Source organism: Columba livia, chromosome 20, assembly GCF_036013475.1.
Source record: "Columba livia isolate bColLiv1 breed racing homer chromosome 20, bColLiv1.pat.W.v2, whole genome shotgun sequence".
NCBI lineage: Eukaryota > Metazoa > Chordata > Aves > Columbiformes > Columbidae > Columba > Columba livia.
The window spans coordinates 7228630-7243670 of NC_088621.1; the positions used below are offsets into that span (position 1 = coordinate 7228630).

At 49.8% G+C, this 15041-nt stretch overlaps 1 protein-coding gene across 4 annotated transcripts in view; it reads right to left on the reverse strand.

Moving 5' to 3' along the window:
- Window positions 1-7682: 7682 nt before the first annotated feature.
- Window positions 7683-15041, reverse strand: part of ATP2A3 (ATPase sarcoplasmic/endoplasmic reticulum Ca2+ transporting 3) — a 48468-nt gene continuing 41109 nt past the window's right edge. Inside the window, exons 20-22 of one of the 4 annotated variants that reach the window (XM_065037146.1) lie at window positions 14831-14948; window positions 13147-13219; window positions 9332-9514 (exon numbers count right to left, since the gene is read on the reverse strand). In XM_065037146.1, the coding sequence (XP_064893218.1) occupies window positions 9442-9514; window positions 13147-13219; window positions 14831-14948 (264 nt within the window). In that variant the 3' untranslated portion in view covers window positions 9332-9441. Of the gene's footprint in view, window positions 9518-13146; window positions 13220-14830; window positions 14949-15041 lie in introns of all 4 variants that reach the window. The other 3 variants (XM_065037145.1, XM_065037147.1, XM_065037149.1) reach the window with 3 other exon arrangements.

The following is a 15041-nucleotide window of genomic DNA, read 5'->3' on the forward strand; positions in this document are numbered from 1 at the left end:
GGGCTGGGAGCAGCCGGTGCCCTACATGGTGCGGGGGTGGGACGGGGTGCGGGAGGGTGCAGGGCCACCCCGCTGCCCAGCCCACGTGCCAGCGGGACAGAGCCGTCTGCCCACAGGGATGCACCCTTGCCTGGGCAGGAGTCCTCCCTGGGAACACAGGGGCTGCAGGCAGGGCTGGGGGCAAGCAGGGACCACGAGCCATCCCTGGGGGTGACATTGAGATGGGGGAGATGGTGGGGGTCCTGGAAAAGGATTTTAGGAACTGGGGTTGGAGTAGCATCTTTCCTGCCTCAGCAGCCACCTCGGGCTGTGGGTCTCTCATTCATGTCCCTAACCCATGTCCTGTGGTGTCCCTCAAAGTCTGCCCTGTGAAAAAGGTCAAGACAGGGGAGGGGGGGGGCACAGAAACCCCAGCCCAGCAAATCAGAGCCAACCCACAGGGCAGCCAGGCACTTGGCCCCCTCCTGTGGTGAGGCTGCCCAGCTGGGGCTTGGCTGGTTCCCAGGCCAGGCTGGGCACTTTTTGAAGCATTTTCAGCATTTCCAGCATTTCCTGAAAGGCACGGCCATGAGTGGGGCTGGGCCCTCCTGGGTCACAGCGAGAGATGCTCGGCAGGGTGGTGCAGGCACAGCTTTGAGTGAATATCACTGAGAAAGGGCCTGGATTTGCACATACCAGACCAAAATTTGGGGGACCACCTTGTCATGGCGAGAAGCTTTGGCAGGGTTTGGTTCATGGCTGGGTGACCCTGTACCCATATTGCATTCCATGGGGCAGCCTTGAGGGCACAGCCCCAGGGGGTAGAGCTTGTTGCTGGGGAGCTCTGGGACTGAGGAGGGCTTTTTCTGGGGGAAAAAGAGGGTATTTCCCCCAAAAAGCTCAGAGCTTGGCAGCTTCAGCACTCCCCGCAAGGAGAGGCTACATCCCATGAGCCCTGGTTCATCTGCTGCCTCCCGGGACCTCAAAGGTCCCCTCTCTGCAGGGGGAAATGGTTTTGGAAATTCTGAGAAATTTAACCTGCTGGGGTAAATATTTCCTTTCCGAAACATTTATTTTAAACTAATCACTTCTTATGTTCAATTGCCCATCACTTGACATCCCATTGACCTATTGAGTCAATATTTTGCAGACCTGACAACCACAAAATGAATGGAACGAATCAATTATCTTTGCTGGGCAATAGGGAAAATGGGAGGAAAAAGCAGATGAGCCAATTATACAAATCTTTTGGGTGTACCATGAATCCTGGGAATCAAAATCAGATGATCCCACGTTACACATGACACCATCCCAATGCCCCAGTCCTCAGCAACATGGGAAGCTGTCAGACAGGGAGCCAAAAACAAATACAAAATGCTGATGCTAATCATGTAAGATTGAAGGCTGATATCGCTATTGAGTGGAGCAGACAAACCTTATAAGCTTAGATATCTGTCAGGAGAGAGGCAAATAACTTACTGTATGAAACGAGGCCTTTTAGGGAAGGCTGCTCACCCTTGCCAAAGCCATGGGGATAATGAAAATAGGACAGCTAAATTTAACAGCAAAATGACTTGTAAAAGAGTCACTTCTAACCTTCTCCCTGGTACTTGGAGTCAATAAAATGGTTATAGCATGGATTTAAGCTAAAATACTTTCCATTGGGAGATAACATGCATCTCCCATTTTAGCATCTCTTGGAGCCACATTGCAGCTGGCCAGAAGGCCTGGAACCCATGGACATGGCCTAGGAGATGCAGGAGTTGGGGACCCCTGTACAGCAGCAACCCCGGGTCCTGGGTCTTCTCCTGGGCTGCTACCAGCACCCAGCATGGGCACCCTCCCGGCCATGGCACAGAACACTTGAAAACAATCATAGCCTAAACCCTCGTGGGCTCGCACGCCACTGTCACGCACCTCTCTCACGCCATCCCTGGGTTTGCCATTCCTTAAATTACTTTACAACAGGGAAATGAATGGCTTTGCGCTGGCATTGCTAAGCTACCTGGCCCCACAACAGCTATGTGTGTGTGTGAGCGGTGCCAGCTGGCCAGCGTGCCTGCAAAAGCCCTGTTTGCTGTGGCTTTTCTCCGGGTGATAACCTGTGTGAGCTCCCACCACACCTCCCGCCTCTGCCAGGTGGTTATCGTGGGGAAGTGCTCTGCTTGGGCTGTTAAACTTAAATTACTTGCCCGGACAGGGCATCCACCTGCTGGGGAATGCCGAGTTCATGGGGCTGTGATGCTTTCTGTTGCAGTTCAGGAGCTGATGCGAGGTCAGGGAGTGCTTTTTGTTTGCAATGATCTGCTGTGATGATAAATATATTACTGCAATGCCTAAATGAAAAATAAAGATTAAAGAAGAATTAGTGGAAAGAGGGTTTTATAAGCATACTGTGTCAGGTGCATCCCAGAGGGGTGCCCACGACCCGCTGCACAGACACTTGCACAGCAGCTGTGACCGTGGGGATGTTTTTACCTTGGTTTCCTGCAGACACAAACCTGTACAGTGCTGTCAGTACGCTCACAGCCATTTCCCCCAAACAACTTTCACATCTCTCAGCCACTTTCAAGCAGCTTAAGCAGCCAAGTTTGTTCCAGACACAGAAAGATCTGAGCTGGACTTGACCCCAGCAGCGTGCAAATGTGGGACTAAATGGGGTGGAAGCAGCACAATGTGGGGACACAGAGGGGACCAGATTGTCCAAATGCTCTCTAGCACTGGGTTTGGCCTTATCCAGCATCTCCTTCAGCTCCAGCTGGGTCAGAAACTGAGAGCTGGTGACCCACCAAGGGCATCCCCAGCAGTGCTCCCAGGGGCTTAGCACAGCAGTCAGTCCACAGTTGTGAAAGCAATTCCTTCCCCCTATCCATTAAACAAACTCAACCTCTGCTTGGGGCTGTCAAGAGACAAAAATGCAAAAGATGGTGTTTTGAAGGGAGACATTCGGAAATAGGAGTTCATCCTTGGTTCAAGCTGGGACATGGACCCAGAAGATGAAGGAGCTGCTGGAACACAAAGAGGGGGCTCTGGAAGTCTCCGCATGGGGCTCAAGCCTACCCACACCCAGGAAAGCAAAGCTTTGCTAGACATAAAAGCTATCAGATCTTTCAGAGCTCTCAGACATTGGTTTTCCAAAAACTTCGGGGAGGGGGAGGAAGAAAAAAATATAATAGATGAAACTCATTACACAATCCAGACTCACGCTTGGCAGCTTCCAGCATGGAGCTCTGAATTTCAACACAAAAATGTGCAGCACGCTGAAAATCCGGGTATGGGGAGGAATAACACAGCGGCAAGTAAATTTAAAATATGACGGTGGGTGCAAAGGGGACCTGCAGTGGCCGATGTTGCCAGGAAGAGCCTCTGCAAGTTGGTGGCCCTTCCCAGAAATTTTGGCTGCCACAGACCTCCTTGCCCCCACCAGCCAGAGGAGATGCTCATACCGCCCCGCTGGCCATAGGAAGCGGGAGGGGGTGGAAAAAAAATTGGCAGATGAGAGCAAGCAAGATCCTACGAAACGGCATGTTCAGTTTTCTTTCCAATTTTAACTTGTCCTTGACCTCTCTTCGCTCCTTCCCAGCAGGGCTGGCTCCGCTCTGCGCCCCTCCTGCACTGCAATGCCCTGGCACAGACAGATGTTTTTGGTGGTACTCACCCCACAGAAGCAGCATTTCCATCCCTGGTTGCTGCGGCAACACATCACCCTGGAAAAACCTCAGTGGTGGCCCAGCCAATGCCAAAGCAAACACATGACCCCGGGATGCTGGGGGAACCAAAGGGTGTCAGCGGCTCTGTGTCCATCACCACTGCTGGGAGCATGGCATGATGTCCCATGGGGCAGCTGATCACTTGCCATGGGGTATAGGAACCCTTGGGAGTTTTTTTTAGGGGATGTTATACCTGTTTTCTGAATCCTGCCTCCTAAAGACATGCATGGCTCCAGCAGTGATGGGTCCCAGTGGTCCAGGGTCACCGCTATGTGCTGAGACAGTGCTGCATCCCCAGGAGCAGCTGGTACAGCGACTGGCTTGAGGGTCACATCCAGCCATGGCAGTGGTGGTTCTCCTATGCCAGTGTTGGAGACCAGCTCTGCATTTGGAAAGAGGAGGCCAAGCAGTGGACCTTTCCAAAATACCAGCATTTTCCTGGATGTTCACATCCCTCTTTGGGTTACAAAGGTTTTGGGTTACCCTGCATAGCACCTTTCTCCTGCCTGTAGCATTGGGAAGAGGCACATGGGGCCACATCCCAGCAAAAACACACCATGGACACATGTTGCCATGAACCCAGATTTGCTCCAAAACATGACTCGTTGCTGCAGCAGGATTTTCCGCTCCAAACGTGATCGTGGGCAGAGCTTTGGGCAATGTGGAGATGGAAACGCATGGCCTCGAGGCCCTGTGCCACCATCCAGAGGAGGTCAAGTTATTTAATTATTATTTCTTTAATAATTATTTCTTTTGGAGGTCATTGCAGGGCTTATTTAAACCTCCTCTCTCAGCTGGGGGAGATAAGGTGAGGACTATTCTGGATACAGTCAAAATTAGCAGTGTTATTTGTATTATTGTGCCCCAAGAGCGAATTAGCTGGTACTTTAAAAAATTCCCAACAGTCATATCATGCCACTCCTTTCATTTCGCCTTTGTCATCCCATGCCAGACAAGCTCAGCTCCATTTCTAGTTTGGCTGCTCTGAAAACCCACAAGAAATCCTGATCTGGCGAGCACAACTCCTTTTACGGCTGAAGAATGCCCTCAGGCACTCCGGTACAGCTCCATGGGCTCCCAAATGTCCCCATATCGGCCATAAACGTGGTAAGAAAAGCCAAAAAAAAAAAAAAAAATCATAATACAACAAAAAACTCCAACAAAAAAACCCCTCAGAGTCATCCAGTAAAATTGCTTTTATTTCTGTAATTTCATAAGTATAAAACAAATCAGCCCAATATTGTGTGAACAGAGTGGATTGTATGGATGTGACCACGAGGAGCCTTCCCACGTCTTCACGGCACATCTGGCTATTTACACTCGGACAAAGGACACGATTTAGGAAGCAGTAATTTAGTGGAAAAATATCTCTCATATAATAAAATAGGAAACCTTGTTTCTTTCAATTCTACCCCTCAGATAACACCCTCCCACCCCCCCAAGATATAATGATTTACCTTTCGCTACGAAGCACAAACTCAGAGATTTTTAGATTTGGCTGTTCATGCATCTCATATAAACTGCTGCCGAGTTGTCCTAATGCTCCTCTGTCTACTTCTACCATGCACACCGTGAGCAGAGACTCCGTTTCAATCCCAGATTTGATGCTGTTAAAGGATTTAAGTCTCCCAGCCCCTCCAGTAAAGCCTGTCCCTCCTACTCCTGACTTGTCCAGTGCCTGGTGGTACCACCCAGCATTGGCTGAGCAGAGCATCAGAAACACACGTACGACATCTTCACAGCGCCACAGTGTCAAACACGCAGATCAAAAACCTCAGCCAAACCTCGAGCCATACAGCGGCCACACGACAGAAATAAAATATCGGATGCAGCACTTCTTTGCTTGAAGAGCATCTCTTTCTCCTTTTCCAGTGTGCCTCCCGGCAGGATCACACACCACAGGGGAAAGAGCTCATCCAGCAACTGGCCACAACGACACAACACCCCAAAAACAGCACAGAAGACTTGTCACAGCTGCTACCCAAAGCTGTCCCCCACGGGTGGTCACTCCAGGGACCCTCACTTCCCTCCCTGGCTGTGACCCAGTGTGGTGCCTGGCCCTGAGAGAGGAGAATAAAGTGCTCGTGGACATCCCCGTGCTGTCCCCCACGGGTGGTCACTCCAGGGACCCTCACTTCCCTCCCTGGCTGTGACCCAGTGCGGTGCCTGGCCCTGAGAGAGGAGAATAAAGTGCTCGTGGACATCCCCGTGCTGCCGTCCTGGTACATCCTCCGCCAGGCACCTTGCATCGCTGCTGCCCCATGCATGGAGCGTCTGCCACAGCAGCCCACGGATGCTAAAGGTCTTGCTGGAAAGACCCAAGTTTCATTTTAAAACTCTGAATATGCCAGGCAGCACCATCACAATAAAACTAAAAAGGAAATAAATCCTAAACTCTTGTTGTTAAAAAAGCAAGAATCCCAGAGGCTTTGCCCCTCAGCTGCCTTTTTTAACAAGTTCTTGGGCAAAACAGCCACCCAGCGCCCGTCTCCTTTGTATTGCACAGTCGGATGCCTTGGTAAGACACAAGACCCGATCCCAAAGTGATGGTCTCAGCTCTGGGACCTCCCAGTTTGCACAAGAACATGCTCCAGCCTGTAAAAGTGCCCAGCACACTGCTGGTGGCATATACACAATAAATAACTACTCTGTGATTTATCCTGACCCTTCACCGAAGCATAAAGGAAAAATAATTGGATCTGCAGATATTTTTCAACTTCATTAAAATATCTGAACTATAAGTTCTGTAACTGAAAAGCAGAGAGTGCAACCTGTGTTTCTGACCACCGAGGGGACAAATAATTAGAGGATGGAAAGGGGGGGAAATATTCAGAAGAGGAAATGGGGATGTGTCAAAATGGTCCCTCCTAGCATGGGAGAGGCCCCCTCCAGGTAGCCTAAGTGCAGGTTTCCTGCACTATTTTCTAGGTAGATCTAGAGGCTTGCAATAAAAAAGCAAATGTAACTTACTGCTGCTGGAGAGAACAAGCCTTTGGCTGGGACATGGCTCTGGTTTCTTGCCCGTGATGGCTTGGGTTTTGGTAACTCACAATTGCAACCCAGTGACGGGACAAACAGATCCACATTGCCCAGGCTTGCAGCAGCGTGGCATCTCCAGCAATGATAAAATAACAGAAACTTGGCATCTTTATCAACAATAAAATAACAAACTCAACATCTCTTCAAAGGGCCTTTCTATCAGCGGGTTCAGAAGGATGCCTGGTACCACCACCCCCCAGCTCTCTACTGTCAGGTGAGACAAAGCGAAAATTACCCGCAGGAATTAAATAGTGAGTTAAAATGTCATTATTTCATCTCTGCTCTGACACCTAGTTCATTTTTCTTTTCCCCTTTTGGGTTTCTTTATATTAAAGACTCCCATCCATTATTCAGTACTCGTTAGTGGGACCTTTACAAAAGAAACTCCTCCACATACATACATATTTGGGTAAAACTCATAATCCTACACCAACCATTAAACCCAGGAAAACCAGTTTAGTTTGGGTGGTGCAATACAGAGTGGATGGACCAAGCAGGTCCCTGCAGCAGTGATGGACCAAGGTCACCATGTCCCAGGGAGATGCCACCAGGCAGCTGAAAGCCCCACTGGACCCAGCAAATGGGGTTGAGATGCTCTGAGCCTGGTCCAGCCTCTGCCAAACTGGTTTTCAGCCTCAGGGAAACACAGAAGCAATTTCCTCCGAAGTCACCAAGCTGGTACTGGATTAAATTCCTGCTGGTTCTTTCCCAACACAGAGAGCTGGAGATAATTTATACTAAAACTGGGTGAGATCCACCCTCTTGGGGTAGGGCAAAGCATATACTGATGGCATGGGTCCTACTGAAGCCTTATTTTGAAGGCTTGAGCAGTACCTGGGTCATGCCCTGGTCCTCTGTGCCAGGGTGAGTCTCATCCATAGTGAGAATCTTTACAGGGGAACTGGTGGCCCCATGGGAACACAAATCAATTAGACATAACACATTTGAAAAATAGAACTTCAAGACAAAGTATAATAATATTAAAAAAAAAATCAGCAACAATCTTCTAACCACAGAGTATCTATAAAGATCTTTTTAAAGAGCTCCATATTAAAATTCCTTGAATACATTATATATTAAATACAATAACAACATTTCATGCAAGGTCTTCTGTACAATTAAATCAGCTCAGTAGTATAACAATTCTGTACATTCCCATTGGTCTGGGGGCTCTGCTCATCTTCAATGCTGGTGATGGAGAAAAGAAAGGAAGGATGGTATTTGGCACCTACTGTACAGAGGGAGAGTAGCTCTCACCCAGGTGAAACAGAAACAGAAAAGCACTGGAAGCTTTTAAGAGGCAAAAAAGTAAAAGAAAAAACCCAACAGCAAAGGAGCAAAATGCTTTTCAAAACCCTGGCTCTAGTGCTGTTGCTGGAATTAAAGAGAAAGATATTAAGGTCTGGCTAACTGAACATCATCAAGACGGATCATGGGGGAACGTGAGGAAAACAGGAGGGAGGATTTTGAGAGCTGGAGAAGAAATCACCTGCTATCAGCTCCACAGCTGATGCAGCTCAGTGGAGAAAGATCAGTTTACTGGATCCCAAAATCCACTCCTGATCCACACGCTCCCACTGCAGCCTGTGTCACTCCTGCCGCAGAAAAATCCCAAGAGGATAAAATAAAGTTGATGCCTTACAGAAAGTGATGCCACAACAAACACCGCTCACGGAGAAGGACTCCGTTATGTACAAAGATACATTCATTCCCTTCTCAAAGGTGGATCACCGGTGTCAAGGATTCCCTGTGCAAGAAAGCAATGTCCTCCAGAACAGAGGACACAAACTCATGGACATGCTCCTAAGGACTTAATGTCTGCTCCTGCTAGGGAAATCAACCAACTACAGAAAGTGTGACCAGGATGGAGCAGTAGACATGAGGAATGCAAGCTCGGCCATCCCCATGCTTTGCTTTAAATGGTTGTCTCTACAAGGAAGGTGGCTACAGCTTAGATAGAGCAGATGCGATCTAACAAGACATCGGACGGAGAGCAGACAAGACGACATTGCGCTTTGGTGTTGGATGAGCCTGAGAAGGTGCAGGGCTTGCTGCAACATGGGGATCAAACAGGACAGTGTGATAAACAGGGAGAACTTCACCTTCCACCACACGTACCCAACCTGGACGTACAAACAGACATCTGTGAGCTCCACACCATGGTGTTCACACCGTGAAGCTATTTGCTGCAGCCCGTGGACACCAGAGCCACCGGAGCAGAGCACACTAGCGATGCACTCTCCAACATCACAGACATCATCAGAGGCTGGTGACCCCAACCCACAACCCCCTCGCCAGTCTCCCCAAGCCCTTCCCAGCCCCATGAGCTGCCCTTGCACATCCCACCCTGCTGGGGGATGCAGCTTCTTGGCCATGCTCAGCATATTGCCTAAAACCACGACTCCCCTCTTGATCTCCCGTGAAGGACACCTTGTCTGAGCTCACCCCATCAGAGTGAAAATTGGAAAGAAGGTCTCAAATTTTGCAGGAATAAATCCCCAAGGAACCACGTTATGATGACCCAGGTCCGCACAGCTCCGTCCCCAAACCCTACACCAGCTGTCCAGTAATTGCACTCTTATGTACAGGAAAAAAAAGCTACGTAACAAAACAAAATCAGTATTTTTCTTTTCGACGATTCACCCGCATTTGTCTGACAGTCGGACACATGCATGTCCTGCTGGCTTCTAGCGATGGTCACGCATGCAAGACTTCAGTCCGAGTTACAAGTTACGGATCCTTTAGGTAGGAGCGTTTCCTTCATGTCATTCATTTCTTGTCCTCTTCTTCTAAAACAAAGGAAAAAAAAGGAGAAGAAAAAGGATTGGTCAGGCTTTGAAGGCGAATCAGCTCCCTGTTTTTGTTATAAAGAGGGGTTGCTCCTGGGCTGATCCCAGCAGGGACCTGGGATCCCTGGCCCAAACGCAGCCAGAGCAGCTCAGGCTGCATGAGGAGGAGGATGCTGGTCCCCAGGTGAGGAAGGGCTCAGCACACTCAGCCTGCAGCACGTAGGAAAAGGGAAGAGTCAGTCATGCGGGTAGGAACAGCAGGGAGATGAGCTGGCAGGGAACCCTCGTTATTGCTCCTAACGAGCACAACACCCAGGGAAAGGCAGCGGCGCAGGAAGAAGCTCCCTGCATCCCACTGCCCAGCCCAATACTGCTCCACGGGCTGACACCACTTAACACACTATATATACATTTACAGCAACATATACCTCCAGAACAACCAGCAAAGACCAATCTACCCATTGCAGTGGCTGTCCCAGCCCCAGCACTGCCCTCCTCTTGCTCTGCTGATGGATGGAGTTGGACACGGAAGGTAACAGGCAATACATGGCTTGAAGGAAAGCTACGGTGTTCAGCTTGAACTTGGTGTGAGCAGCCTTGAAATCCCTGCCAGAGCTCCACTCACACCAACCAGACCCCTAATTTCAAGTAGCCCCCCAAGGCAGCAGCTACTCTTCAGCCTGGGGCTGGGAAAGACCCTGCTGGCAGGTCGGCCTGCCCAGAATAGTTATTTTTTCTTAAAAAAACCACCCCCAAGGCAGCACTTTCTGAGAAGAGTTAGAAAAATCACTTCTGTGAATCTTTCAGCCGTATTTCTCTCTCTTTCATCGCTGCACACATCACCAAACACATCCCGCAGAAGAACCGCTGTTGCTGTGCTCTTGATAAATCAGGGTCCTGCCTGGGGCCACCAGCCAGGCTCAGCACCTGCTGCCAACGCTGGTGCCAACAAGCTTCCAGGGGAATTAATAAATAACAGGGGAGAGAGAGGAGTAAAAACAAGAACTTTTTTGCAACTTCTGCCAAAATTTTGTTCCAGCGCTGGCCCTCGTGTCCTGAAACAAAATTGATTGCTGCAAAAGCAGCATCCCTCTGGATGACCTCCGCATCGCAGGCTTCAGAGCAAAGCAGGGATGCTGGTGACCGCGTTGTATTAAATCTCACTGCGGTAATCAAAATTCATCTCCTCCACGATGCAGGGGTGTCTCTTCAGCAGCTCTGGCAGCTGAACAGTCACTGCTGGGTAACACACAGTTGAGGGTACAGCTCCCACTTTGCTTTAGCAGGATGCCGGTCCCTAAATGCTGGCGTCTGGCTCTCCTCTCCGCACTCTGGTGACAGGAGCAAGGGGGATGTGGGGAACTGTTTGCAGGAATGATGGGGTGGTCACGATCCATCTGGATCCTGCCTCACACCACATTTCTCAGGGGTGTCACAGCCCTTCGACTCTTGCAAACCTGTGACCAAACAATGCAAGTTCATCTAGAAGATCTGTTCCCCACCGGGACAGCTGAAGCTCTGTGGGAGGTTCTTCCTTATTGCTGTTGACTTTTCCCTTAATGAGTTCCCGTAAAAGGTGATGCTGAAGGCACAGATCACTCCCTCCACCGAGAGAAACACTGCAGACCTCATAGTTTGGAAAATTGCACTTCTCCCCCATTGCACAACAGCACTGGGAGCTTCAGCGGAGACCCTGGCAAAAACGAATGGGAAACCCTCCTCCCATTGCTTTGCAATACCAGGGCAGCAGCACCGAGAGCTTCCCTCTGCTCTTCCACCTCTAAAGCACAGCACACATAGAAAGAAGAATGAGAGGAGGAAAATAAGAATTAAAAAGCAAGGGAGCAGAGCTGTAAAATCCCATCTGGAGAGATTCTAGCACTGAAAGGTGCAGCACTGCTCTCCTTCAGAGCATCCCACAGCTCAAGCGAACGACTTGGCCCATGGGGACACATTCCTCCCGTGGCGCCAGCGCCCAGCCAAGGTAGCTCCATGCAGAGATTTCCCTACAAGGTCAGCCACGGCCGCCCGCTCCCGGCTCTCTGCCGGGAATCTCTGCAGGGAAAACAGGCGGCTGCAGCAGCCCCTGCACTCCCAGGGGGATTTGGGAGCTTGTCCTCATCCCCAGGTGTGGGTGCACGGGGGAGATGAGGGTGAGCAGCTCCTTCTTGCTATGTGCTGGAGGTTTTTTGTGATGGGATGCAGAGATTTTGGCCCATGCAGATTTTAGGCTGTCTTAGAGGGATGTGGAGCCCTGACTGGCCTGGGCAGGGTGGGTGACGCACTTGTCACCATGCAGCCACCTCTGCCAGCTGGTCTCCTGTGCGAGGATGTTGAAGCACAAAGACGACACCAGCTTTGCAGATAAGAGGCCAAATATCCCTCGGTGGTAGAAAGGGTGCAATCTCTCTTCCATAGCATCTGCAGTGGCCAGAGACTGCAGGTCACTGTGCTGCCTGCCAGGGAGGGGACAGGTACCTGGTGGGGACAAGTACCCAGAAGTGTGGCCACTACCTTGCAGCTCCTGCAAAATCACCCAGGGGCAGCATAAGGACAAACAGCTGCATAAATACTAAGCTGCCACAAAACACAAAGACAATTCTTGTGCCTCAAACGTTCTGATTTTCAGTGACGCTGCCACTGTCGGGGCAGCTGCACAGCTGGGTTGCAGAAAGCACCCACTTCTTGACTTGCTCCTGCTTTTACCATGGCACAGGTGAGAAATTCCTGGAAACCTACCTCCTGCATGCCAAAAAAAGCAACACACTCAAATGCATAGAGTATGGCAAATGTTAAAATACTACAGCAAGAAGGCTTTGAGGCTGGTCACCCCTTGTGAGCCTGCCGGCGTGTATCTGTGTGCCGGACACCTCAGAGGGTCTTGAAGACCATCTCCACGTTCATGACCAGAACATCTGCAGGTCACACCAAGCCAACGTCGCTCAGCCGAGCACTTTTGCTTACTGTCTCACACTCACATCGCCTCCCAAAACTGAGACGGCAGAAACCTCAGAGGGGCCAGAGATGGATGAAGGCAGCAATACATGGAAGGCATGCAAGATGAGAGGCTGGAAGTAATGGGGACAGGAATGTCAACCACTGAGACCACTGTGAAAACTGAAGTGTCTCAGCTTTCTGCTGCTTCAAGGACAAGTTAAAATCCAGCGTAATGGAAACACAATTTATCTAAATCTGATCAAAGGAGAAAATTATCCATGCAAAACCTGAATCAGCAGAACTCACAGCTAGACATTTGCATCCCACAACTGAACACCCTCGGCCACCCCTCAGATTTTTGGTTCAAAAGGTATCACGTTGGAAATTACCCTCAAGCATTGCCTGGCAGAGGCCAAGTGGTAGCCTGGCCCCCTGGCCAGAACTGCTATGCAAACAGGTGCTTCATGGGCTTTTTAAACCTTATTTTGAAGCAAAACACAGAGTAACACAGAGGCCAGTGTGGGAAAGGAGACCCTGTCTGAGTACAGGGTCCCTGGGCTCTGTTGTCAGTTGATTTTCCAACCTATGTTCACCCAGACACAGTCCAAGCACGTCCCCACCACACACGAGCAAGACTTTGGAGGAAACATGGGAATACGGCATTCGGGGATGAGACACATAGGAAAGCCAACCCTTGCTCTGGAGTCCTGCAGGTTTTCAACTGGTGCTCCCTGCTCCACGTGTGTCTTACTGTCCTGAGAATGCCTGGTAAAAAAACCACAATACCACATTTAACAGTGGCTTTTTGAGTATTTTTGGGTTGCTTTTCAACACCCAGAAGAATTAGGAAGATGCAGGATTTCAATTATTTGTTTCAAATGTGATGATTTAAGCGTGATTTTGCCCCGTAGCTGTGATTGAATAGCTGCATGAGAAACCCTTGCTGGGTGAGACACAGAGCGACCCGTGAGCATCAGCAGCACTGTGACCATGGGCATGAGGGCAGCTCAGGGGACCACGACATGTTGGGAGCGTGACATGGGTAGTGGAAACAGTCTGAACCGGTACGATGGGACTCAAAAGCATTGTAGGTCTGCCAGAAAGCCTGCTATGCTCAGAGCTGTGCCAGCAGAGGCAAAGAAAAGCCTTTCCTCCAACAGTGCTGAGTTCTTATAGAGAAATGCAAAGTGTGGGAGAAAGCAAGGCTCATCTCCAGATCACAGATGGTGAAGTGCAGACCGAGAGCATGCATGGGATGCAGCAGCCAGGAATTTAACCAGCTCTCCTACGCCCCAGCCCAGTGCTGTGCCATCAAATTGTTGCAACAGGCTTGTAATTGTATGAATAAACAAGGCTGGGTGATGCAAAGCACCTACCAGTCTGATAAGAGATGAAACAATCAAACAAAAATAAGCTAGAAACAATTTCTATCCGGTCTGTAAAAACAGGAGTCCCTGCACCTCTGTTTCTCAGCAGAGGCTTCGCTGCAATCGCTGTGGTTAAGTGTCAGCTCACCGCAGATAGCAAAGCTGACCTGAGCACCTCCAGCGTGCTGGGACCTGGCAATGGGGAGCACAACCAGTTTGTAATGGTTTCCTCCTTGCAATAATTCCCCATCCCTTATTTGCAGCTTTCTGCATGGTTCTGCTCCCTGAGAAACCAAACAAGGCTCTTAGGATGCCTCAAATCCCCAGGATGCTGGTTGACCAGTCCCACGGCAGGTGCAGCACCGCTTGGCAGCCACAGCCAGGAAAATTTGTGGGTTTAACTCAACGCAGATATCACCCACAGCAACAACTTTTGCAAGAAACAGAAGAAAAGCTGATATCATCTCTTTGGAGGGCTGCCTAAGCACACGCTGTGATTTACAGCACACAGCCCAGGAGCAGACAGGAACCCCCACCCTGGTGTCACAGGAGCTGCTTCTCCTCTGCTTGGACAACCCCATTAAAGCCAGTTTATAATTCATTCAACTCTTATTTGAACTTAAAATAGAGGAAGCAAATACAAGATAAGGATGGCCACAGAGGGATGGAAAACTGAGGGAAAAAAAAAATTAAGGATTCCTGTTACAAACCAGTGTTTGATTTGTTTTGTTTGGTAAGAGAAAGGATCCAGTTCCCAGGGGTTTAAGAGAAGCTGGACATACAGACATGTCAGACTTATCTGGTGCTCCAGCTCCTAAGAAAGTATTTCAAGCAGAAAACTCTGCCTGGCATGGCACCTGGCAAGGAAGGGGTAGGAGAAAAAGTCCCTTTTTCACAGCAAAGGTGGATGAACATGCAAGTGCAGACACCACACGAGTGAAGCCACCACGAATCCCAAGCAAAGCAGCATGGAACAAACACAACCCAGGGCTGTGCAGACCATGCTCACCGTCCAGGTGGTTGCGGGAAAGGTACTTGAGTCCTTCGTCCAGCAGGATGACGGGCAGCGAGATCTTCATCACAACCACCCACTGAGGCCAGTTCAGCGGGGTCACCTGGAAGATGAGCTGCAAGATGGAAACGATTGGAGATGTCAATAGGGAAGGAGGTGGGATTGTTTTGTTTGTTTTAAAGGTCAGGTTGTTGTAGGGTACAGGTTG